At 39.3% G+C, this 23,607-nt stretch overlaps 1 protein-coding gene across 1 annotated transcript; it reads right to left on the bottom strand.

The window, feature by feature from the left end:
• Positions 1 to 198: 198 nt before the first annotated feature.
• LOC144517250 (protein-glutamine gamma-glutamyltransferase 5-like) lies at positions 199 to 19,857 on the bottom strand. The gene is made up of 15 exons (XM_078249252.1): positions 19,747 to 19,857; positions 17,750 to 17,920; positions 16,180 to 16,434; positions 15,418 to 15,536; positions 14,870 to 14,998; positions 13,772 to 13,949; positions 12,037 to 12,172; positions 8,363 to 8,472; positions 7,408 to 7,523; positions 7,133 to 7,259; positions 6,889 to 7,043; positions 4,144 to 4,318; positions 3,753 to 3,916; positions 2,368 to 2,501; positions 199 to 1,864 (listed from the first exon to the last, which is right to left on the bottom strand). Exons 1-15 carry the CDS (start codon positions 19,769 to 19,771, stop codon positions 1,717 to 1,719), a joined length of 2,142 nt encoding a protein of 713 aa, XP_078105378.1. The 5' UTR covers positions 19,772 to 19,857; the 3' UTR covers positions 199 to 1,716.
• Between the last annotated feature and the right edge of the window lie 3,750 nt (positions 19,858 to 23,607).

Below are 23,607 nucleotides of genomic sequence, written 5' to 3'. Positions count from 1 at the left end.
CTCTGTCCAGAAGAGTGCAGTCCTAGGAACAGCTGACACTGCACAGAACCCTCAGGCTACCAGGCCACTAGTAGAGGTTCCGTACTTGGAGGAAGAAAAAGACCCCCCAGTATGGAGCAAGTGGGGAATTTTATTCTTTTATGTACATGATAGTTCTATGTTTATTTTTTTTTTTTGATGATGAAATCAAACTTCATGACAGGTCCAAATGGTTTTGCTTTACTTGAGGTCAAGGGAAAATATTCATGACACAATTATAATGCTCTCATGACAGCCAATGTAAAAAAAAAAAATCAACCTCTTAATGACACGTTAACACATAAAGCTAAATAGTTTATTAAAGTTTGATAATTGGGCCTGTCATGACATATTTATGACATGAGTTATGTTGTCTAGGTTAATGTCAAGTTGTCATTACAAAGACAGCTTGTATTGTCTAGTTTAATGTCAAGTTGTCATAACACAGAGATTGTTGTCTTCGTTAATGTCAAGTTGTCATGACAAAGACATCTCGGACAACGCTAACTTTGCATTAAAAGTGTCATAATTTGCCGAATGACACTTAATGACAACAGTCATGACTACCCAAAATGACTCTGTGTTCATGACTGATGTCATGTCATAATAATGACGGTGTCATGTCAGTCTTATGAACACCTCTCCAAATAAAGTGTTACCCTGTTACCAATTACATTCCGGGGACTCCCAGGACTGCTTTCAACAGTTCCTTTTTAATCAGAAATTCAACACACACAACAACTCAACATGTTTACATTTCTTTATTTCGTTGTGTTTATATTGTGTTTAATATTTATTGATAAAAACATTTCTTTTTATCAAATGTGGCTGGGCGGGGCCAGTGCCACTGCCTCCCATTACTGGCTTTGCGCCTGGTGGGAGCAGTGTTTTCTTATCATTCAACAATATAAGTGGCTTTTAAAACTTTTAAATCCGGCATCTAAATTTATTAAGTACACAAGTTCAAACAGGGAACTTGACAATGACATGAATTGACAATAGTTTAACTACTTAGAGCATGACTGTGAAGAAACAAATTAAATCTTGCAGTTATCTCAAACAAGACATGCATGTCTGATCAAATATTATTTAATTAACTTGATGAATTAGCATTTCCAGGAAATCACGTGTTTTGACTTTCTGACATTTCAGGAATATCACATCAATATAAAATCATCCCAGGGACATTTCCAGGGGCCAGTGTGTGGAGTCGTTACAGTATGTAGGCCTAGGTTTCAAAAGCTGGTAGTCAATGCTTTGTGTGTGTAGGTCTACATGCCTACGTGCTGCAGAGAGGTTTTAGCATAATTTTCAATTGTGTAAAAGATTAACCCAATTTTGAGCCAACTAACTAGGCTGTGAGACAACATGTCATGCAGCACATAGTGCGTGTGTGTGAGGGGGGAGGATGCGAACGGACCCCCTGAAATCAAACAATACTTTAAATACTTTACACAAAACTAAAAGACTTCTCAGTTTGCTGCTTGTTGGGTGGTTCAGTAACATTCTAGTTTCACTTTTCACGCTGTGTTTATGTCCTTTGGAGATTGTAAAACTTTAGATGAACAAATCTACAATTTACAACATATATATATATATATAAATCTAAACTGACTGCAGCTGCCTTTCTCTGCGATAGAGCAAGATACAAACTTGAACCTACAACGTTTGTGACTCTTACTCAGCGATACAGAGAATTTACAGCTTTACATCGACAGTGCAGCTGCCCTTGATGTCTCTGAAGGTGGAGCAGTCAAAGTCGGCCACGAGAGTCTTGTTACCGGGCTTGTAGGGAACAAAGGGGAACTTGACACATATTCGGTTGTTTTTCTTCAAATCTGGAATCCTGCGAGTAACAAAAAAAAAAAAAAAATCTGATCAGATTCATAATCTTGTCTGCTTATTCTTTCATAAGAGAGTTCTGGATGTAAGTCAAAAAGTCCTCTAGTTTTTTAGACGGTTTTATCTAGGCAAAGTTGTCGTGCAGCTGCTTGTATTTAGACACTTTGAATTCTTTTGTTAAATAAAAAAAGGATTTTGTAGAAAAACGTGTTTACATTTCTCAAAGTAAGGAATCCAAAAAAGTTTTGGTGTCAGTATATACATAAGATTGGCACAAGTTTTTAAAACATTTCAACCCAGCCCTAATAAAAAAGTGCAAGTCATTACGTTGTGCTTCTGTATCTTGTGTATATTGCAACGTTAACAGATTACCAACTAGAGTTTACCCACAGACTAATACATTGTAAACAAATAAATACACACACACACACACACACACACACACCCACACACACAGACACACACACACACACACACACACACACACACACACACACACACACTCACTTGACTTCAATGTCCTCTTTCAACAGGCCACTTCCAGAGATAGTCAGAGTGCACTCCTTCAGCATCTCGGTGACCGGGTTCATGAAAACCACCTCCCCTTCTGCCTCTCTGTTCAGTTTGGTTATACCAGAAACCTGGAACACACACATTTTAACAGATTATATGGTGTCAGAAAAACAGCCCTGCTTTCCAGCTTTGTGACGATGCATTTTCCAGCTGAATCAAGAGGCTTTTTAAAGACTTTATTTAGCTTAAGAAAGAGGAGAACACATAAAGGAACACTTCAACCTTCACTTCATCACAAACATTCAACATCAACATCGACACATCTGGAGATACATGGGTTTCACTGGACAGGAAGGGGATGAAAAACATCATCTGAAAAGTAACTAAAGCTGTCAGAGAAATCTTTACAAAAAAAGAAGGAACAAATTTACTTATTGTTTCTGTCTTTCTATTGTCTATGGTCCAGACTGAAATAGGTGTACATTGCTTGGATAAAGCCTGACATGATGTCCCTCCCCTTCTGCCTTCTCTGCTATGTCTTTTGTAAGGGCACCATTGCTGCATCTGGAGCTTAGTGCGACCCAGGATGGCTATGATTGGTTTAAAGAAATAAAAACAAGCCAGAGGTTTTGTCCCCTACCCCAGAATAGATAGGTGGTGCAGCCAGACCCTACTGCAGTGCTGACACAGCGCTGTAGAGATAGGTCTAGCAATGTGAGACTAGGTTGTTGTGTATTTTGGTCTACTATTGGATCCATAGTTGAGATACACCTGATGGATTATGGGTAACTTTGGCCTCGGTTGTTGGTGTTAGCCATGCTGAAATGTGTGAACACATTAATGTCCCCCTCAGGATGAATTTCAATTAGTACAATACTTCATATTATTACCAAATACCTGCAAAACGAATGACAATGCTATCAGCATCATTTGTAGTTTAGTGCTAATTAGGAAATGTGAGCATGCTAAGACACTAGACAGAGATGGTGAACATGGTAAACATTTTACCTGCTTAACATCAGAAAGTTCAAATTGACATTACTTGAGAGCATGTTAGCATACTGAGGTTAGCATTTAACTCATTTAGTATGGCGTCACAGAGCCGAAAACAAGTTCCTTCCCGAGACTATTTTGCAGAGGCGCCGTTGCTCCGTCTGGCGCTTAGTGCCGCCCAAGACGATTGTGATTGGTTTAAAGAAATGCCAATAAACCAGAGGATGTTTTTCTCCTATCCTGGAATGCTGTGTGGACTAGCTAGACCCTCCTTCGCAGCGCTGTGGAGGAAGGTCTGGAGACTATATTGTTATGTACACCTAACTGATATTATTTTGTTACAAAGCTAGATAACTTGATTTTAGAGGCAGAGGTTTTTTACTGACCGTGATGGAGATAGGAGGGTCAAGCAGCACGACGTCATGCACAGCCAGGTATGTGTTATCTGGCTTCTCTTTGCTTGTGACCAAGGCTGAAACCTTCATGATGTCACACTCCATCATGGGTTTATAGTAGGCAGAGAACGGGACCTGGATAGGGACAGAGAGATCTCCAAGAGACAAAGGAAGAGAAGAGAGATTTAAAGTTGATTCACAACTAATTCCAAGAAGCATACAGTGTTTTCTCACCTAACCCTTGTGTTATCTAGACACACAGATAGTGTTGGCTTTATTTGCCCACCCTTTGAGATATCTGTCTTTTTCTCTCTTGATATCAGCCCCCAAAATTCAACAGCAACACCTCTGTCCAGAAAAGCACCCACAGAAGAAGATTCACCTTTCCCAGGTTGCAGTGTCTCCTCCTTCACCTCGGTCTGGATGGTCCCAGCTGGTGAGCCGTTGTACCTCATGGCTTGGATGCTGATGTTGATGGACAGTCGCATGGCAGCACTGCTCTTACTCTGCAGCACCAGCATCAATCTCACATCCTCACAGTTCTTTGGTGGGGTCACCTGCAACAGCACACAATGAGAGGACTGAGACATTAGCCTTGTTCTGTTCCACAGTGTACATAAACCGTACTTCCTGCTCCCTGTTCAGGAAATGTCGGTTAAGGAAAGTTTCCTCGACACGATTCCTTCATTCGGAACAAGGTGCAACGTCACCAACGCTGATATCACTTACTGGTATTGCGTCACCCTGGTAACGTAAACATCTTGGATACGTTGCTGCTACTGTGGACATTTCACACTACTGGACTAAAATATTCAAACGCAAACTGATACCATTACAAAACTTATTCTATTGAAATGTCTGTAACTTGTGAATACATGTGATTTTGATTAATGTACATTTAAGATGTACGGTGTCATTTCAGCGAGGCGCAATGACTGATGCGTAATCCTGCTTGGGAACTTCCTGTGAAGTGATGAACTGTTATTCAGTACTTCCCTACACATTTCACAGTTCACTTTGAACTGAGCATGTTTGCTCCCTACGGTTTGGAATCTTATTTAACATGTCTGAATACCTTGTGCAGTCCACTTCGCAGGGAACTATAGGCGATCGTAACAAACGCACCTATTGATGAAGATGACACTAATTAAAACTAATCCAATTTTTTGTCTTTGATGAGGTTGATGTTTTAAATGTTACGTAAAAGCCAATAATGTACTAAAGCTTGTGATGTACCATGAGATAGTGAAAGTGTTTACGCCTGGGGAGGCTACACCACAGTGTCACAAAAGCATTTCTTATTTGGGTGTGCTTCACACCTAACAAGCACCACCACCCTATCCCATAATCACAGGTAACAACTATTACAAAACGTTGGACTCGTTCCAGGTTAGGGTTGGCCTACGCCAGGGCTGTGCTTTGTCACCAATCTTGTTTGTGATATTCATGGACAGGATATCCAGGCGTAGTCATGGAGGATCAGCACCTCTAAATCTGAGTTCATGGTTCTCAGCAGGAAACCGATGGAGTGCCTACTCTGGGTAGGGAATGAGTCCTTACCCCAGATGAATGAGTTCAAGTACCTTGAGGTCTTGTTCCAGAGTGAAGGGACAATGGAGCGGAAGATTGGTCGGAGAATCGGCACAGCGGGGGCGGTATTACATTCAATTTATCGCACCGTTGTGACGAAAAGAGAGCTGAGCCAGAAGGAAAAGCTTTTGAACTGGCGGTCAATTTTCGTTCCTATCCTCCCCTATGGTCATGACCGAAAGAACGAAATCCAGGGTACAAGCGGCCAAAATGGGTTTCCTCAGGAGGGTGGCTGGTGTCTCCCTTAGAGATAGGGTGAGAAGCTCAGTCATCAGTGAGCAACTCGGAGTAGAGCCACTGCTCCTTTGGGTGGAAAGGAGCCAGTTGAGGTGGTTTGGGCATCTAGTAAGGATGCCCAAACCACCTGGGCACCTCCCTAGGGAGGTTTTTCAGGCTGGATGGATGGGCTATATTAATAAAACTGACTTGATGGAGTTAGGATACCCTGGTCATTACTGATGTTGTTTTTGAATGAAACAGTACGAATATTAAATATTATGAAATATGATCATTTTGAGTTTTGGGCATTCTCTAATAAAAGAAAATAAATTACGGTTTGAGCACCAAAATTAGAAGATAAAGACTGCCACCAATCAAATGTAAAAGCAAAGAACGTTATAGTATTCTGTCTAATTGTTGCACTTCTTCTCTTGCCTCCTTGTTAAAAATCTGGGCAATGACCTCGTCATGGCTTTAGATAAAGACATATGGGTGTGTATTAGCAACAGGATGCATTTTGCATTTAGGAGTAACAAATCAAAGAGGCTAAGTTTATATTCTTTTGACCCACAATGTTAACCTGGTTTTGGCATTTATAGCCTATATAATGTTTTAAATATGGATTTGCAACTCATTTGCATCTTATTGTTATCTTAGACCTTTATGTTTGCACTCTTCCCACTTTGTATTGCAACTGCTGCACAGCAACTTCCCCCTGGATGAATAAATAAAGTTTTATCTTATCAAATTTAAATGTAATTATTCATTTTATTTTACTCCGGTGAGGATGCATAAGATCTCAAAAAGTAAAAATCTGATGACTATTTAGTTCCTACACTATTTAGGAACTAATGTATGTAGTTTGTCAAACTTGAAGAATGGTGCTGCTTTGGTTTTGATTTTTGAAATGTTATTGTATGTAAGTCAATGCAAGTTGTGATTTGCATGTAGATGCAGTGATCTTCCTGAAAGATGAGGTGTGACCTATTCACAACAAAGCAGAAAAAAGAAACAAGTTTAGATTTCAAAGGTTAGTGTTTTTTGGATATTTTTGCTTTCATTAGAAAAGAGACAATAGACTTGGCTGGAGGGGAGAGGGATTGGAAACGGAAACAAAGGTCCCCAACGGTATTTAAACCGTAGTCGTTGCGATTTGAGCTCGATCCTAAACCCCACCAAGATGCCCCATAAGTGCTGGTTTAAAATGATATATAATAACAGAATAATATATATAAAAACAGAAACATTCGCAATATGACATAAAAAACATCCTGTTCAATAGCTCTAAAAAAAACTTCAGGGAGTTTCTGTGACGCACCTCTTCAAAATGCATGGACATTGGCGGTGAAAGAGGTTGAGGGGGGATGCCTGGGGTTACTACATCCGTCTCCTCCTCCTTCTTCTCAATCTCATCAACCTTGGAGAGGTCTCTGGTGGTGGCGTAGTGAAAGACAGACCTCTCTTTCTCTGTTCCTGTAAATGTAGTGATTCAGTCAATATTCAGAGCCCCTATTGTAATCATGTACAGCTGCTTGTGTGACCTGTTTGTCAGGTGAACCCACCCTCTTTGTATTTGTAGCTGTCAGTGATGTTCATCCTCTTATTGGAGCCGACAGACTTGGTAGAGATATTCTGACCGACTCTCGTCGTGTCAGAGAAGATATTCACTTTTGAGCCGTCAGCTTTGACCTGACAGGACACACAAACACAAACTATAGAAACAACAAAAAGACAAAAGTAACATTTGATTGTTTTACTTTTTTTTTCTTTTTTTCTTTTACACTAAATTCACTAAATGTGGCATTGATGAGATTAGGCTCAAGCTCTGCTCACTGACCAGCCAGTCAATGCAGTCGGCATTGACCTCAGCGAAGACAAATGGCGTGTCATATTTGAGGTCTGTTTCTCCGTTCAGGATGGCTACGACGGGGGCTGGACCGCAGCAGTAAACACCTACAGGAGGAGAGACAGGACAAATCAGGAAATAATTACAATTATAATTAAAATAAATACGTTTTTACCACAGAATAATTTTATGACATTTTTGTGTCTCTGAAGGATTTTAAAATTCCTCACTTTGGTGCCATCTGGTCGTGTTAAGAATGACACTGTGATGAAAGCAACTGGGGGTGCTTTAATTTTTAAATTTTCCAACAAACAATAACTTACATGTGCCATCATAATTTGCAGCAATAACATACAAATGATACACATTGTAACTTCAATGGGACTTTCAAAACACGGCAAATAAATTCAAGAACCTTCAGGTCAAAACGCCCGCTTGAGCACAGGAAATATGAACATCCTTCTGAGCACATTTATGAACCCCAGAGGAACTTTTTGTATTTTTATTTTGGATCATAAAATCATCTGTCAGCTGACCTGTTTCAGAGAAGAAACAGGCAGGCAGAGGAGCTGCAGCAATGGGCAGTATGAGAAACATATGTTGCTTACACTTTACTTGAAGGTATCTACATAAGAGTGACATGACACTGTCATAAACATGTCATAAACATCATAAACAAGTCATAAACGTTTATCTCATAACGCTTCTTTTAGTAAGTGTCATTCGGTTTTTGTCATGACAAGTTAGGGTTAGGGTTCATGTGTCATGACTGTGTCATGACAGTGTCACGTGTTGATGACAGTGTCATGTCACTCTTATGTAGATACCTTCAAGTAAAGTGTTACCAAAATGTTTTTTGAACATCAAAGCAGGTCAAGAGTACAAATGTGACACTGAAAATGAGTATAATAGGGGCTCTTTAAAGTTATGGACATAAACAACATACCTTGGCTCTTCTCCTGTGGTGTTGGATCCAGAACTTGCCAGCCGTCATATTTGCCGTCCTTTGACAGGTCTGGCCGCCTCATCCATGCCTCCACCCACACGTGAAAGTTCCTAAAACACAAAACAACATTCAGAATCTGCAACAGTGTAGTAGATCTTAAATACAACAATGAAACATTATATTTAACAATAATATTTTAGAATATTAAGACCCTCTTTTGGCATGTTATTAGACATATAAAATAATTTGCTTCTAATGTCTTTTTCTTCCACAAAAAAGTTGTATTACCTAGTTTAAAATATCTTGAAAAAGATGTATACTCCTCCCTCACTGAAAAATCTAGAGCATATAAATATGCAAATATTTTTCAGTTCAAAAGTTTAACTGCTGGACGCAAGATGTGTCCTACTTCACTGAAAAGTCCATGCACATTGTCTGTGACCTGTAGGCTTTCAGTTTAACAGGTTGATTCTAAAATGTGGAAGACAAACAAACCTAAAATGTTGATTTTGTGAAAAATATCAAGTTTTTTTTTTCCCCATCTCAATGGTCAAACGAGCTCACTTCATCTAAATACTTTGTCTCTGCTCCCTGACACTTCCCTCTGTTCTGCCGGTCCTGGATTGTACACAAGATATATTGCTAACGTTATGTAGCTAACGTTAAACATCGCTAAAGTAGCTGACCGCTACAGCAGCGACGTAGCTAACGTTAACGTTAGCTGTTTATAAAGTGGAAGTAGACAACTTATCAACTAGCTAATCTGTCTGCTTATCAACTCCTTGAACGGATTATAGTAACTTTTAGCACGGCTTATTGTAGAAAGGCTACTGCAAGAAAAACGTGTAGATTATCAAAAAGACAATGGCTCATTGATGTTTGTTTGACTGCCGATGTTAGCTAGCAGCGTTAGCATGCTAACGTTAGCTCTGCTAGCTAGCGCGCTGCAATCATGTCCGATGGCAGACAGAATTGCAAAATAAAAAGTAATCCAACAGCATATTATACAATGTAAACAAAGACACATTTTCTTGCGGCGGCCTTTATAAAAATGAGCAGTGGTGAAAGTTATAGAGAATGTTATAGTCTATAACGTTCTCTATAGTTCTTCTCCGTTTTTGGTGAATTTCTCTAGCAGAAACAGCGCCGCCTATAGGCCTGGAATATGAAGTAGCGCGTTGAGTCTTTTACAAATGGATCCGTTTGGATGCAACTATTCTTGAAACGAATCCAGGGAAGACGGGTAAAAAAAAAATCGTTTTGGTACGTGTGGACGTGGCCTGAGTGATCACACAGATGTCAGTAGTGTGTGTCATGTTGACATGATAATAGCCCTGAGAATGTGTCACACCTCTTTACTTTGATGTGGCCTATAAAACTGCCAACACTTCGCCACAAAAAATGATTCATGCCTTAAACCTTTTTAAGCTGACAATGTAATAGTTGAATAGTTTATTGTTTTGGTTTACTATTACCGCTCTCATAGCTTTGTTTCCGTTTTCAGAGAAAAAGCTCTAAAAAAGCACTGTTCCCTATCTGCACCAGACAGCAGACAGACACAGTTAGAGATTAGCTGGGGATGCAAGTTTAGTTTGTGGAGACCAGGGTTTGTAGTCCAGTCACTAACTGTCAAGTCCGAGTCACCAAAGAGTGTGATCCGAGTCCTAGTCAAGTCACCAGTACCTGAGTAAAAGTCAGAGTCAAGTCAAGAGTCCAGAGAATAGCGACTTGAGTCCAGGACTTGTGTATGAAACAGTTACAGACTAAATATATATATATATATATATATATATATATATATATATATATATATATATATATATATATATATATTTGTATATATATATATCATATTGTTATGACCTATTACACATAAAAGTAGTCAGAAACTTCTCTCAACTTCCAAATCTGACTTCATAAAAAACTCCAGTCCAAGTCATCAGTGCGTGAGTCCAAGTCTGACTCAAGTCCAAGTCCAGGACTAGAGTACTCCATCACTGATGGAGACCAAACCAGAGAGTGAATATTGAACTAACATTCATTAAACGTGTAGATTATCAAAATGACAATGGCTCATTGATGTTTGTTTGACTGCCGATGTTAACTAGCAGCGTTAGCATGCTAACGTTAGCTCTGCTAGCTAGCGCGCTGCAATCATGTCCGATGGCAGACAGAATTGCAAAATAAAAAAGTAATCCAACAGCATATTATACAATGTAAACAAAGACACATTTTCTTGCGGCGGCCTTTATAAAAAATGAGCAGTGGTGAAAGTTATAGAGAATGTTATAGTCTATAACGTTCTCTATAGTTCTTCTCCGTTTTTGGTGAATTTCTCTAGCAGAAACAGCGCCGCCTATAGGCCTGGAATATGAAGTAGCGCGTTGAGTCTTTTACAAATGGATCCGTTTGGATGCAACTATTCTTGAAACGAATCCAGGGAAGACGGGTAAAAAAAAAATCGTTTTGGTACGTGTGGACGTGGCCTGAGTGATCACACAGATGTCAGTAGTGTGTGTCATGTTGACATGATAATAGCCCTGAGAATGTGTCACACCTCTTTACTTTGATGTGGCCTATAAAACTGCCAACACTTCGCCACAAAAATGATTCATGCCTTAAACCTTTTTAAGCTGACAATGTAATAGTTGAATAGTTTATTGTTTTGGTTTACTATTACCGCTCTCATAGCTTTGTTTCCGTTTTCAGAGAAAAAGCTCTAAAAAAGCACTGTTCCCTATCTGCACCAGACAGCAGACAGACACAGTTAGAGATTAGCTGGGGATGCAAGTTTAGTTTGTGGAGACCAGGGTTTGTAGTCCAGTCACTAACTGTCAAGTCCGAGTCCAAGTCCGAGTCACCAAAGAGTGTGATCCGAGTCCTAGTCAAGTCACCAGTACCTGAGTAAAAGTCAGAGTCAAGTCAAGAGTCCAGAGAATAGCGACTTGAGTCCAGGACTTGTGTATGAAACAGTTACAGACTAAATATATATATATATATCATATTGTTATGACCTATTACACATAAAAGTAGTCAGAAACTTCTCTCAACTTCCAAATCTGACTTCATAAAAACTCCAGTCCAAGTCATCAGTGCGTGAGTCCAAGTCTGACTCAAGTCCAAGTCCAGGACTAGAGTACTCCATCACTGATGGAGACCAAACCAGAGAGTGAATATTGAACTAACATTCATTAGGTGGACACAAACACACCTCCATAGAATGCTAAAGTTGCTCTGTGACTGCTGGATGTATAAATATGTGTTTACACTTTGTTTTCGCCAACCGGTGTTCAAAAAAGACAAATCAAAAATTCTTACATATGAACTGTGATATTCAGGTAAGTTTTGAGTAGGAAATATGTTTTATTTGGCCCTCAGACAGCTAGTTCTAGCTCTACTAATGTCAAGATTTAGCACTTGTGCAAAAACACCAAACATCAAAATCCCACACCCTAACAAGTCACAATGTTAAAAGGATAGGTTCTGATTTTTTTAAGTCTATCTTAATACAATACACACGTCATATGTACAATGAAAGAGTAATTTGTGGCTGTAATAATTTTTCTTCTCCATACTGACTATCAGCTATACTTGTATCAGCTTCAGAACGAGGACTGTAGGACTGCCATGTTAGAAAGCGGTATTTTAGTATAATAATAGCCTCTGTCTCTCACCAAATACTGTCTGGGGTGGGTGTCTCTCTGACTCCGTTGTCGGCGTGGTACACGTCGATGGTCAGATTCCTGTCGTTGTCGTGGGCTGACTCGAAGTTGCTGACCACGCGGCAGGGGATGCCCAGCAGGCGCATCACTGGAACCAAACACAAAGATCTGAGTCAGAATTTGTAGCTTGTTGTTTTTACATGTTGTTATTCTCTTTGCTAAGCTGCCATGGTGCAAAAAATCATGACTATCATCCCAGGTGAAAAGGTGTTTTATTTACTGTCACAGCAAGACAGACAAACTCAGACTTCAATAAAGTGTCCCATGCAGGTTTGCACACCTTTGGATCTGACTTTGTAGTCATAGGTGGACTGTGGGGTTGTTTGCATCCATGTTGTTCTCATGAACCATTCGAAAATATTAGCTACGAAAAGGATTGCACTGTAATTTGTATGTATTCCACAAATTTATTACTGTATGCACCACAATTACTGCCATTTTCTAAGAGCGAAGATTAGCGTTGGGAGGAGGTCGGGGTGAATGGGTGGGTCCTAAAACACAGGGCTTTGAAGGGGGGGGGGCACGGAGTTTGTGTCCTGGGGAAAACACAAGACTTCCACCCAGGAAACACGTGTTTGTGTCCCGGGAGTACTACTTAAGGGTACCCAAAACAAAATAATTTTTTCTAATCTTAACTAGTCGTTTTGGTGCCTAAACTCAACTGTTATCGCCGCATGATGGTCACCTTTTGTCAGCTAAACTCAACTGCAACGGCCTCTGAAACAAATGGCACCGCACGCTGACCGGTACCCAGCTGACACTTGCCTTTTCTCTGCTACATTTACTTGTAGAGACTGCTAAAGTAAACTGTCATGTGACCGGTCATCACGTGACCAGCTGGTGGTCGCCCAAATTTATTAAGATATCATACGGATTGCTGTGGATAGCTTTTCACACAATATCATACAAACCTGTTGATGAGAATGTGTTTTGGCGTTAATTTTCTTTATGTGCACTGTAAATCCTGTTGAGGTACTGGTGAATTGGGTTGAATTAAATAAAAAGGCAGGGAGCCCAGTGTCTTATAACTCACCTATGTTTGTAGGTATTTGTCCATGAACTTCATACAGCTTTCTCCGGCTTAGTAGTGTGCTTTACTTATCATTATGTGCATAAACTGAAGCTGACTAAGGTTGTACAGTATTCCTCGTTTAACCACAGGATTATTTTGTTTAGGTGCTAACATCTTGTGAGGGAAATTACAGTGTTGGCAGAGACACAAGAGAGACGTCAAAATGATGAGTCAGATGATACGTTTTAATTAGTACATAAACAGGAAGCAGTTTGTCCAATGTTACTCTGCGGTTGAAAATCATGAATGTATAAATTGAAAATACAGAAAATACTTTGGAGAAAGAACAACAATGGTTAAAAGTAAAACCAGGGATTTATTTGTATGAGCGATGTCTAGGTGGAACTGTTCCTGAAAGGTATGTAAGCCTACCTAACAGATAACTCTCGATGACCTGCGTCATTGTTTCCGAAGGTTTGTGCCTGTCCAGACTACAATGCACCCCTGAAGTTTGCAAACCAAAGCGGGGGCAGCAGTGTTTTAAAATGTCTCCGCTTTATGGCCTTTGAAATGCCAGAGTAGTGCAAACGTGAGACGCAACCATAGCAAAAGATATTAGTTTTTAAACCAAAACATTACATACAGCAGTATTGTAAATGTAGCCTCAGACGTTACCTGAACACATCACACCGGCGTACACCCAGCACTGCCCGTACTTGACTGGGTAGGAGCCGGTGTCAAACCAGCGCTTAAGGATGGCGTAACTGCCGGTCCAGCGAGAGGGTGAGACCCCATTCGGATATGAACCTGACCAGTTTCCCTCCAGGACACCACTGTCATCTACAGAGTTGATCTGGAAGAAAACAAGGAAATTCTCATTCTTACAATATGACTTTTTTTTCTTCAAAATTACAACTTAATTAAAGACTGTGTCACATAAGACGCCATTGCCAAGTCTTTATATATCTTAAAACTATAGCATCTACTTCTTCTTGTTTAGCTCTTTATTGACACTAACATTTACAGAACTATTACAGTGAGATAACCCAACTGCCAATACGTGAAACTGCATGAAATTGAAAGATGTCATAGAGTTTCTCTACAGCAAACAGAAAACTTTTGACTGACCTACTGAAAAAAAGTGTGAATTATTTATGTATAAGTGCAGGTCTGATGGTTAATTATAAAGTGAGAAACCCTTTATTAAATCCCATTAAGTCTGCGTGAAGTTGTGAATGTTAGTAGGTCATAAAGGGTTATTAGTTTCAAACTTCATAAAAAGCCAAAAAAGATTTTTCCAAAGCAAACTAAAAACGGTATGATATTTTCCATTTTCACCATCTAATGATGGTACATGTAAGTACATTTATTCATGTATTGTACTTTAATACAATGTTGAGGTACCTGTACTTTTCTTGAATCTTTCCATTTTATGTTACTTTCTACTTTTACTCCCCACTACATGTCAGAGGGAAACCTTATTAAAGCATTAATAATCATAATTCAATAAAATAATATGTATTATTCTAAAATGGGAATAGGTTGTTAGGGGTGTGATGAGACACCCAGCTCATGAGACGAGACAAGACACGAGATTGGGTTCACGAGATCGAGACGAGATTTTAACTGGAAATATCCAGGGGTTTCTGAGATATTGCATTCACACGAATGGGACAGACGGACAATGTAAGTGCTGAAGGACAAGGGATGAAGTCCCTCCGGCCATGGCTGTCGCCAGCACGGAGACAAAAAAACATAGAGAGCAAGTCCTACCATGGCGCTGACCACGCGGCTGACGTAGATGGGGTTACAGCGAGCAGAGACATCGTCACCGGGGTCTTTCATGTATTTGGGGTTGAGGTCCAACATCCTCAAACAAATGTCCACCATGTCGTCTTCAAACTGGACAGAAGGAGACAGCAAGAGAGGAGCTGCTCTTACATTGTATTTTATTCATGCCAATACAGTGGTATTTAACTGAGGATGGAATATAATTTCATCTTTAAAAGAGACATCATATTATCATATATTAAAAAAACTGAATATCCGAGATACCAGGGATAAGCCTGGATGTTGAATACTGGATATCATACATGTACTGAAAGTACTAAAGTAGTAAAGGGAATTCAGACCAGCCAAATTCAGTAGGACTGGTTCAGTGCTATAAAATCAGTGTTATTCAAATGTAAACATTAAGTATTCAGTAGTGATTATATTTTACAATTAGGTATTCAGTTTAGTGTATAGTGTTTTGGGGGAAACCAATAAGCCTTGACTCTGTGTGTGTATGTGTGTGTGTGTGTGTGTGTGTGTGTGTGTACCTGTCCAAAGTCCCAGTTACAAGAGTTGATGTAGGTGCTACTACCTCTGTAGATAATTCCTTGTTCATTCATCACATACTCGTTTATCTCATTCTCATCCTTCAGATACACCCAGTCATCTACAGAGAGAGAGAGGGAATTCATGCAGACAGACAGAGAGGAAAGAGGTGTCAATGGGATTTTAAGCTTCTATGTATGTCCTAGTTACCCACTAAACTGTCATTATTCAACTATGACAAGGTAAAATCGGTTTTGCATTCAATCACCCCTTTAAGAGGCACAAAGGCACTCTAACTGCCGTTTTAGCTCAGTGGAAGCTCATACACATAGCTGCAGCTACTCCGTGTTGCTTGCACCGATTCTGGTCGGGTTTTTGTTCAATCGAAAGTACTCACGTATTTATAGCCATCAAGATTAACCTAAAAAATGGCTGGAATTTTCCTTTAAAATAATCATCAGCTAACAGTTCAAATTTAGCTCTACCTCAACCAACTACAACAGTAAAATCCTGCTTTTACATTAATGTATGAGTATTAATGATCTGATGATATAATACATAGTAATATAACAGTCACAGGGAACATTTTTCTGCATTGATTACTTTTACTTTTATACTTTAAGAATTTCCTGATTATACTTAGAGTACATACTTTTACTTACAGTAAGTAACATTTTGAATGCAGGACTTTCACTTGCAACTAGTAGTAGTATTTTACAGTGTGGTAGTCATACTATACAGACAGACAGACAGAGACAACCTACCGGTACACCAGGGATTGAAGAGCACCACAGGCTTCGCCAGAACCATTTCCTGATCTTTGTGCTTCACAGTCATGGTGTACTCCCCTATGGGGGTGTTAGCCGGGGGGGTGATGCTGAGGATCAGGTTGCCTGTTATTGTGGAGGAACCTTTGTCAAGCTCTACCTTCCACACCGCCTTTGCTGATGGTGAACGTTTGACAACATCTGGGACACCGAAGAATGATAGCGTCCCCTGTTTCTCAGTTGGACGTTTTCCTGTAGAGAGGAGCCACTGAGGGAGTCAGACCTTCATTTATTGTTGTACCAATACTCTCCATCCATCCATCCATCCATCCATCCATCCACCCAACCAACCATCCACCCATCCATCCAACCAACCAACCATCCATCCATCCATCCAACCATCCATCCATCCATCCATCCATCCATTCATCAATTGGTTTTTACTGACTAAACCATCTAGTTAAAGCAGTGATGTGATAGATCACGTTTTTGTCAAGAAACCCCTTGAATAGATTAAAAACCAAGAGTACTTGAAGTGAAATTGAGAAAAAAATAGTACAAAGTTTTCAGGCTAGCATAAAGAAGACCTAGAAATGTAGCGTCTGCCTTTGGACAACCTTCAGTGGAAAATGTACAACATGTGTTATATGTTAACAGGAAGCAGAATCATTGTGAGAAATATATTTTTTTTAAAAGAAAGAAGAAAAAAAACAATTGAGATAGAACCAGACAAGAGAAAAAAAAACCTTGTTATATAGACGTTTTAAAATATGTGTTGATTCAGATCTTTAAATTGGCACCTTATTGCCAGCTTCCCTTAACTAGCTGCAGCTGTGTGTTATAATCTTCACTGTCAGTGTGTTTATACATTTCAGTGATCAAGTGATTTTTGTAAATGTAAAAAAAAACGAACAATATGTGTTGTTTCACTGTTTGTTTCACTTGCATTTGAACAGTTTTATTTTGAGACATTTTATATGGAAGCCCATTGCATTCACAAAAGAAAAAAAAAAAGAATTAGCCACATTATCCCATAATTATGAGAAAAGATCTTAAAATTACGAGATCAGGTTCTTTTAATTATGAGATAGTCTGTTATTCTTTTGTTAATGCAGTTCTGTACATTTGCGATTAAATATATCTTTGATTTGTTAGGTGTGTACAATTAATATTTAGCCCACAGTATACTGAAATTAAAAATGTTATACATTTAAATGAGATTTCAATGTAGCTTAAACCCTAAATCACATGAATTCCACTGGAGCTGAGATGGCAGTTTTTGCAAATCTGTTAAACTAGATTAAGCTAAACTGAGTTAAGTTGCCTTTACAGGGGTTTAGCAGGGCTTGATGCCTCATTTAGTTATGTGGACTAACAAACAGAGTTGCCAGTTCATCAAAATGGAAATCTACCTGTGACAATTGTACATGCTGTTTAAGATGCTAAAAAGTCAGAGTTCTGTCATAACTCAATTGTGACTAAATAGTTAGTTACTGTGTTTTGGCTATGTAGGGAAGCATAGACCTTCAACAACTACTGAAAACAAATACTTTAATGAAGGACCGACCTGTCGCTGCAGAGATGCGCAGCGGCTGAACAGAAGCGTTGAAAGGTTGCCTCAGATTAAGGGTCAGTTTGAAGGGCTGGCCCCGCCTCACAATCAGCTGAGTCAGGGAGATTTCGCTGGTGCGGTGGTTAGCGTTGTTGGTCTGTGGGTGGAGATCCACTCCCTTAAAGACTGAAAGAAATAAACAACATACAAACATGAGAAAGTTCATAGAATCTCTCTACATCAGCCTACCGAAAAAGATAACAGCAACTTTTATTTATGTGACCTCGGTAATATTTAACTTTATTATTCACTTTTTATAAAGAGCAAATCACCAAGAAGGCAAAGATCTCATTCATACGTGAATCATGAAAAAAAAATCATGATAACGATGATTTTGGTCAATATTGAAATCACGATTATTTAACACGATTACTCGTTGACTTTTGGAAAGATGTTGCAATCATTGAATTTAAGAAACAGTGAAACAGTTAAACACATCAACAGTGAAAACACCTCGAACTGTGAAATTTCCCTTCATACTTTTACAGTTTGAACTTTTGTTTTCATTCTGAACACAAGACAAAGAATTTACTTGAAAAACGTAACATACCGTTTTTCTCGATTTCTCTGTTTCTGTGATTGTTAGGAGCCAAAATCTTAATCGTGTTTAAAAATTTGATGAATTGCACAGTCCTACAATACACTACGTAACATCAACGCACCACCAATACAATTTAATTCAATTTTATTTATAGTGCCAAATCATAACACTTGAGAGATAGAGTAGGTCTAGACCACACACTAATTTACAGAGACCCAACAATTCCCACAAGGGCAAGTATTTGTTGTGACAATTATTATCCCTATTAGGGATGTCCCAATAAGCATTTTTGACCCACCGATCCGATTTTTTAAATATTGAATATCTACCGATACCGAGTCCGAGAAAACAGGGTTTACTTGATAGATTTATAATGTAAAACAGACGCTGGCAGCTAAAAAAGACTCCAAGTGTGAACATTGCCTGAGATGGCTCAGTGAGTCCAGGTCAACAAATTGGCTCAGCATGTTACAGGTGACTGTGATGAAATAGTAACTGAAACTAGGGCAGGACCGGGTGGACGGGTGTTAGGAAACAATATTCCTGGCAGAGTGTAAAATGTCACTGATGTAGAGTTACAGTATGTGGTGAAAAATGCGTGATGGGACGCAACAGGACGGGATGAGAGAAGGAAAAAAAACCTGGGACAGCCTGGGAAAGTGTCAACCCTTGACAGCACGCGGTAATGTCACATTCACACACTAACTGATGTGTGCCTCTAATCTCCTGATAATAATTAAAGCAGTTTAAGCTGTAAGAGGCAAATGTATTCAAAGCTGTGTGCTTGATAGGAGACAAGTTTGAGACAACATGAACATGACACAGAAAGTCTGAAATAGCATTGGGAATATCACCTGCACCTGAAGTGATGAGACAATTCCTGACAAAGTTTAGTTTTCCATTGTTCCTTTTTAACCAACTTGTTTTAAACCTTAAAGTTGCACTTTCACATCAACATTTTTATATTAACGGATAATAGATTCAATGACTAACTGATGTTACTTGTTGAGATGAACCCACAGGGAATTATCACCTTAACTTTTCAGTTATCCTCAGCTCTACAGAGCATTTTAACCTCAGCTCATTGGTCTTTTTGGGGCTTTTAGTCTCACTGCAATCAGACTTACAGCATCAGCATGCAGCTGTTTTTTTTAAACATTTTTTTTACCTAACAGTATTTAATTAACCTACTGTACATTTTCCAACTCAGCACTAAACAGACTCAGTTACAAGCTGATGAACATGGTGAAGAATCTAGCAGCTAAAGAGACAGATTTAATTTTAATAAAATGTGAAGTCCATATTGAGTTGTATGCATAACCCTGGAACTCTAAGGACTTCATTTATACAATGCATGCAAACAAACTAAACTTAAACCAGATAGCTTTGTTAAAAACTATGATGTACTTACCAGATTCTTTCATTGTTCCAGACATGGTTTGCCTCTTAGAATAGGAGATGACGATGTAATGACAGTAAAACACACACTGGCATGTTCTCTCTCTGACTGGTGATGTCCTTTTTATTGACTTCAAAATATCTGGGAAGCCCAACCCCATCTCAAATTTACATACATTACGTCTTGCATCCTGGATTTTTAAACTCTTCCTGGAGGTTTAAACGCTGTATCTGAGTCTAAACTATTTTAACGCAGAAGCTTATTGTACAGATTTTTTTTCGCATTTCCAGGTAACTTTAAACCTGCAATAAGAGATGTTGTGGGCAATTTGAAACAAGTTGTGAACACAACATACAACATCATATATCAACTTTTAAGTTGATATGTTGAACAGATGCCTACACTTCCAGTAGTTATGGAGCAACATTGTAATTCATTTGGGGTCATATTTCTGTCCATCTAATGAATGTAAGTCCAATTTTCTCTCTGTTTCAGCTCTGTGTTTGAGGAAATGATTTGGCTGTTAGGTGCTAATTGCTCCACTATGTTCAAGGTGTGCTGTTAACAGTGGATTTTTACGGCTTTTGAAATAAGCTGCCTGCTGTGAGTAGAGTGACGCCATGAGAGTGGTGAGAGTGAAACAAAACAACAAGGTTGCTGTCGGACAGCTAAACAATGAGAAGAAACTCATTAGTAATGCCGAGGGGAGTGGCAGACTGGTGATCATTCTCTGTAGGTTCATCACTACGAGCGACCTCTCCCTGAACTCTTTGTGGGAAATATTACGGCATGATATATACAAAGTTGCAAATTGTGTCTTTTCTGTTTTCTTGCTGTTCAGTTTGTTTTCCTGGACCAACAATTCAAGATGATGAGAACATAAATTTGCTAATTTCATACGTATGATGCATTGTTACAAAGCAAACCACCAAGCAGCATGGTAGTTAAAATCAGCTTTAAAGTAGGGGTGGGGAAAAAATCGACACAGCATGGTATCGCAATATTTTCCGTGGCAATACTGTATCAATACACAGACCCCAAGTATTAATCTCTTATTGTCATGCAGACAAACTGACCACAACACCGTGGTCAGTTTGTCTACATGACAATCCCATTTTGCAGCAATAAAATTGAAGTGAGATGAGCATACAGAGAAATGTATCCTTTTAGATAAAACAGATGTTGACAAAGTTTCCTTTTGGGAACATAATTTGAAATTGGGAAACATCTGAAGTTGGAAAAAAGGTAGTAAATTGCAATATATCGCAGAATGTTGCAATATGTTTAAAATCGCAATAATATTGTATTGTGACATACTGTAAGTATCGTGATGATATCTTGTGATTCCGACCCCTACTATATACTGTAACATATTAACAATGATTCTGCATTTTATACAGGAATCCTTATGTGACCTAAGAGACTATCTTAAGTTTTTCAGTGCCTTCTCACCAGCCTATCCCATTACAGTGAAGTTGCATCATTTACAAATGTTTCTGTTGAAACTGACAGACTGGGATGTGTAACTATATATTTCCTCATCAGCTGGCACAATCACTTAATGTTGTTTAACAGCCGCAACCTGACCTGTTTTGTCTGCAACAGACTGACCTCCTACGGAAAGAAATAGTCACTTTAAAACAATGTGGACATTGTTTCTAGAAAGTGGCGCTGTAATGCAGCTGTATACTAAATGACTTGGATCATGGGGAAATAATTAGTGCTCACAACTTAAAAAAAAAAAAAACTAATTTGCATAATCAGTAAATCTGACGATTGTTTCTGTTTTGCACACCCATGTTTTTCTCATTTTTTATTTTTACTAAAGGGAGCTACACCCTGAAGAAGGCTTTTTGCTCTTGGAAGAGGAACAAGACAGGGCTCACCACTTTCTCCTTCGTTGTTTTGCTTAGTCATAGAGCCATTGACAGCAGCCATAAGTGGGAAGACTACCTTCCTAGGTGTTATGGTGGGAGCACGGTTGCATAAACTTGTGCTACATGCGGATGATATATTGCTTTTTGTGTCCGAGCCTTGGATCTATACCCTGTCTACTCTGGATTATTGACTAATTTTCAAAATTTTGAGGTTATAGGGTAAAAAAAAGTCAGAAGCGTTACCTTTAACAGCTCAGTACCCAGTAACAGCCTTCCAATCAGGTGCATTTCCAACACATTCTCACTCCCAATGTGTAAAATATGGACGCTTGGTCAGGTGCCTTTGGCACGGTTTAGGAAATGTGACACGCGGGACACGATCCCCGGTCTCCTGGGTTAGAAGTCCTGGGTTGTTTGACCCATCCACCACCCGAACAAACCTCCCTATCCGGATTTCTGGGCTTTCATACTACTCGCTACCATAGTCGATCTTAGTGCTACGTCATCTTCAAATGCCGTGTAGCTGCTGCTCTCCCTGGTGCTTTCTGCACACACGCTGAAGGGTGCTTTTTGCATTGTTTCTGACGCTGACAGCCATTGCCAAAACGCCCATATTTTAAGAGTTAAGAGTGAGAACGGGTTGGCATTTCAGTGGCCAAAGCAGGTATCGTATATCTGGATATCTTATTCTCTCCACGGTTAAAAGAGCTTGTTAAAGTCAATTTGGATCCACTATTTAATAAAATCTCTTATGTTAATAGATGGGCGACTGTCAATCTCTCAATAGCAAGGAAGGTCAATGTTATAAAAATCAGTCCCTCCAGGATTTCACGATGTGATGATTGCAACAATTCACGCAAATTCAACCAATAACCGTGAATTCAGGGCAACTCGCAATTTTGACTGCAAATTTGACAAATAATTGGAGTTTCACGCGACTTCAACCAATCACAGCAGTCACACGTGCCAGACTTTGCGTTAGTATGTGACTCTGAGGACCACTGACCAAGCGGGAGTGAGAACAGATTGACGTAACACACGTATGTCGCCAAATTAATTTCCTTGTTTTCTGATATGAAGACGAGACGTGTGTGACTCGAACATCTCACATTTACCAAAAAAATTTACAGCGAAAGACCGTTTCAGACCGGCTTGGCAACCTGTATAGATTTTAGCATCAATGTACGCTGTAATGTTTGTACACTCTAAAGTCGCTGAAAGCGGCTGCTGTTTCAATCCTGTCGGCTCTCTGCAGCGGGCGGGGCTGCTGCTCAGTTCCCCCGCGACTGACGCACGCACACACACAAACACACACGGTGGATGCAGGAAAAACTGGAGATGAAACGTACACGATGACCTAAATTGAGGACAGCTATGCTCATTATTGTAAGTGCAATGATAAGTTAAAGTCCAATAAGTACTTCATCAAACGTATGAATGTTTATCACAGCCCAGGATAGGACACTAACTAACAATGTAAAGATCAACAAGCCGCTGACAGGTATGTTCATATTTGATTAATTCAATACATTATTATTTTTTGTCTTAAATCCACCAGCCATTTTCATATTATAGCAACATTTGCAGCATCCTGAGCTTTTTGGTAAGGTTACTAGGAAATCTCAGCCCAGAGTAGTTTTATTCTCCCCAAAACAAGTTTCCTTTCATTTTTAAAGAAGTATACCAAAAGAAACACAACTTTTTAAAGCAATTTTCACTGTCTTTGGCAACAAAAATATAAAAGATATCGCAACTTCGATCCCATTTTTTTTCCAAAAGCTCCCGCAGAACCAGGCATTTGGGCTTTAACAATCTCAAAAAAAAGGCCACAAAATCCTGGAGGGAATGAAAAATTGTTTGTGTTCCCAAGCTGAATTATATGGTGGCCGACAGGGGCAAATGCCCTGCAACTTAAGAAAACACATGCAAATAGACAAAACACAAGCAAATTAAGAAAACAACTTCATTAAATTGACAACACGTGCAGCATTCAGCA

The sequence above is a fragment of the Sander vitreus genome, chromosome 4, assembly GCF_031162955.1.
Source record: "Sander vitreus isolate 19-12246 chromosome 4, sanVit1, whole genome shotgun sequence".
Taxonomy (NCBI): Eukaryota; Metazoa; Chordata; class Actinopteri; order Perciformes; family Percidae; genus Sander; species Sander vitreus.
Note: the sequence above shows the minus strand (reverse complement) of the source record. Positions and strands in the feature narration are given on the sequence as shown.

Coding starts and splice junctions, on each gene's coding strand:
- LOC144517250 (XM_078249252.1), bottom strand. CDS start 19,771: ATGTCTGGAACAATGAAAGAATCTG. Junction 15,537..16,179: donor CTTCAATCCCTGGTGTACCG/GTAGGTTGTCTC, acceptor CTCTCTCTGTAG/ATGACTGGGTGTATCTGAAG. Junction 8,473..12,036: donor CCCACCCCAGACAGTATTTG/GTGAGAGACAGA, acceptor TTTGTGTTTTAG/GAACTTTCACGTGTGGGTGG.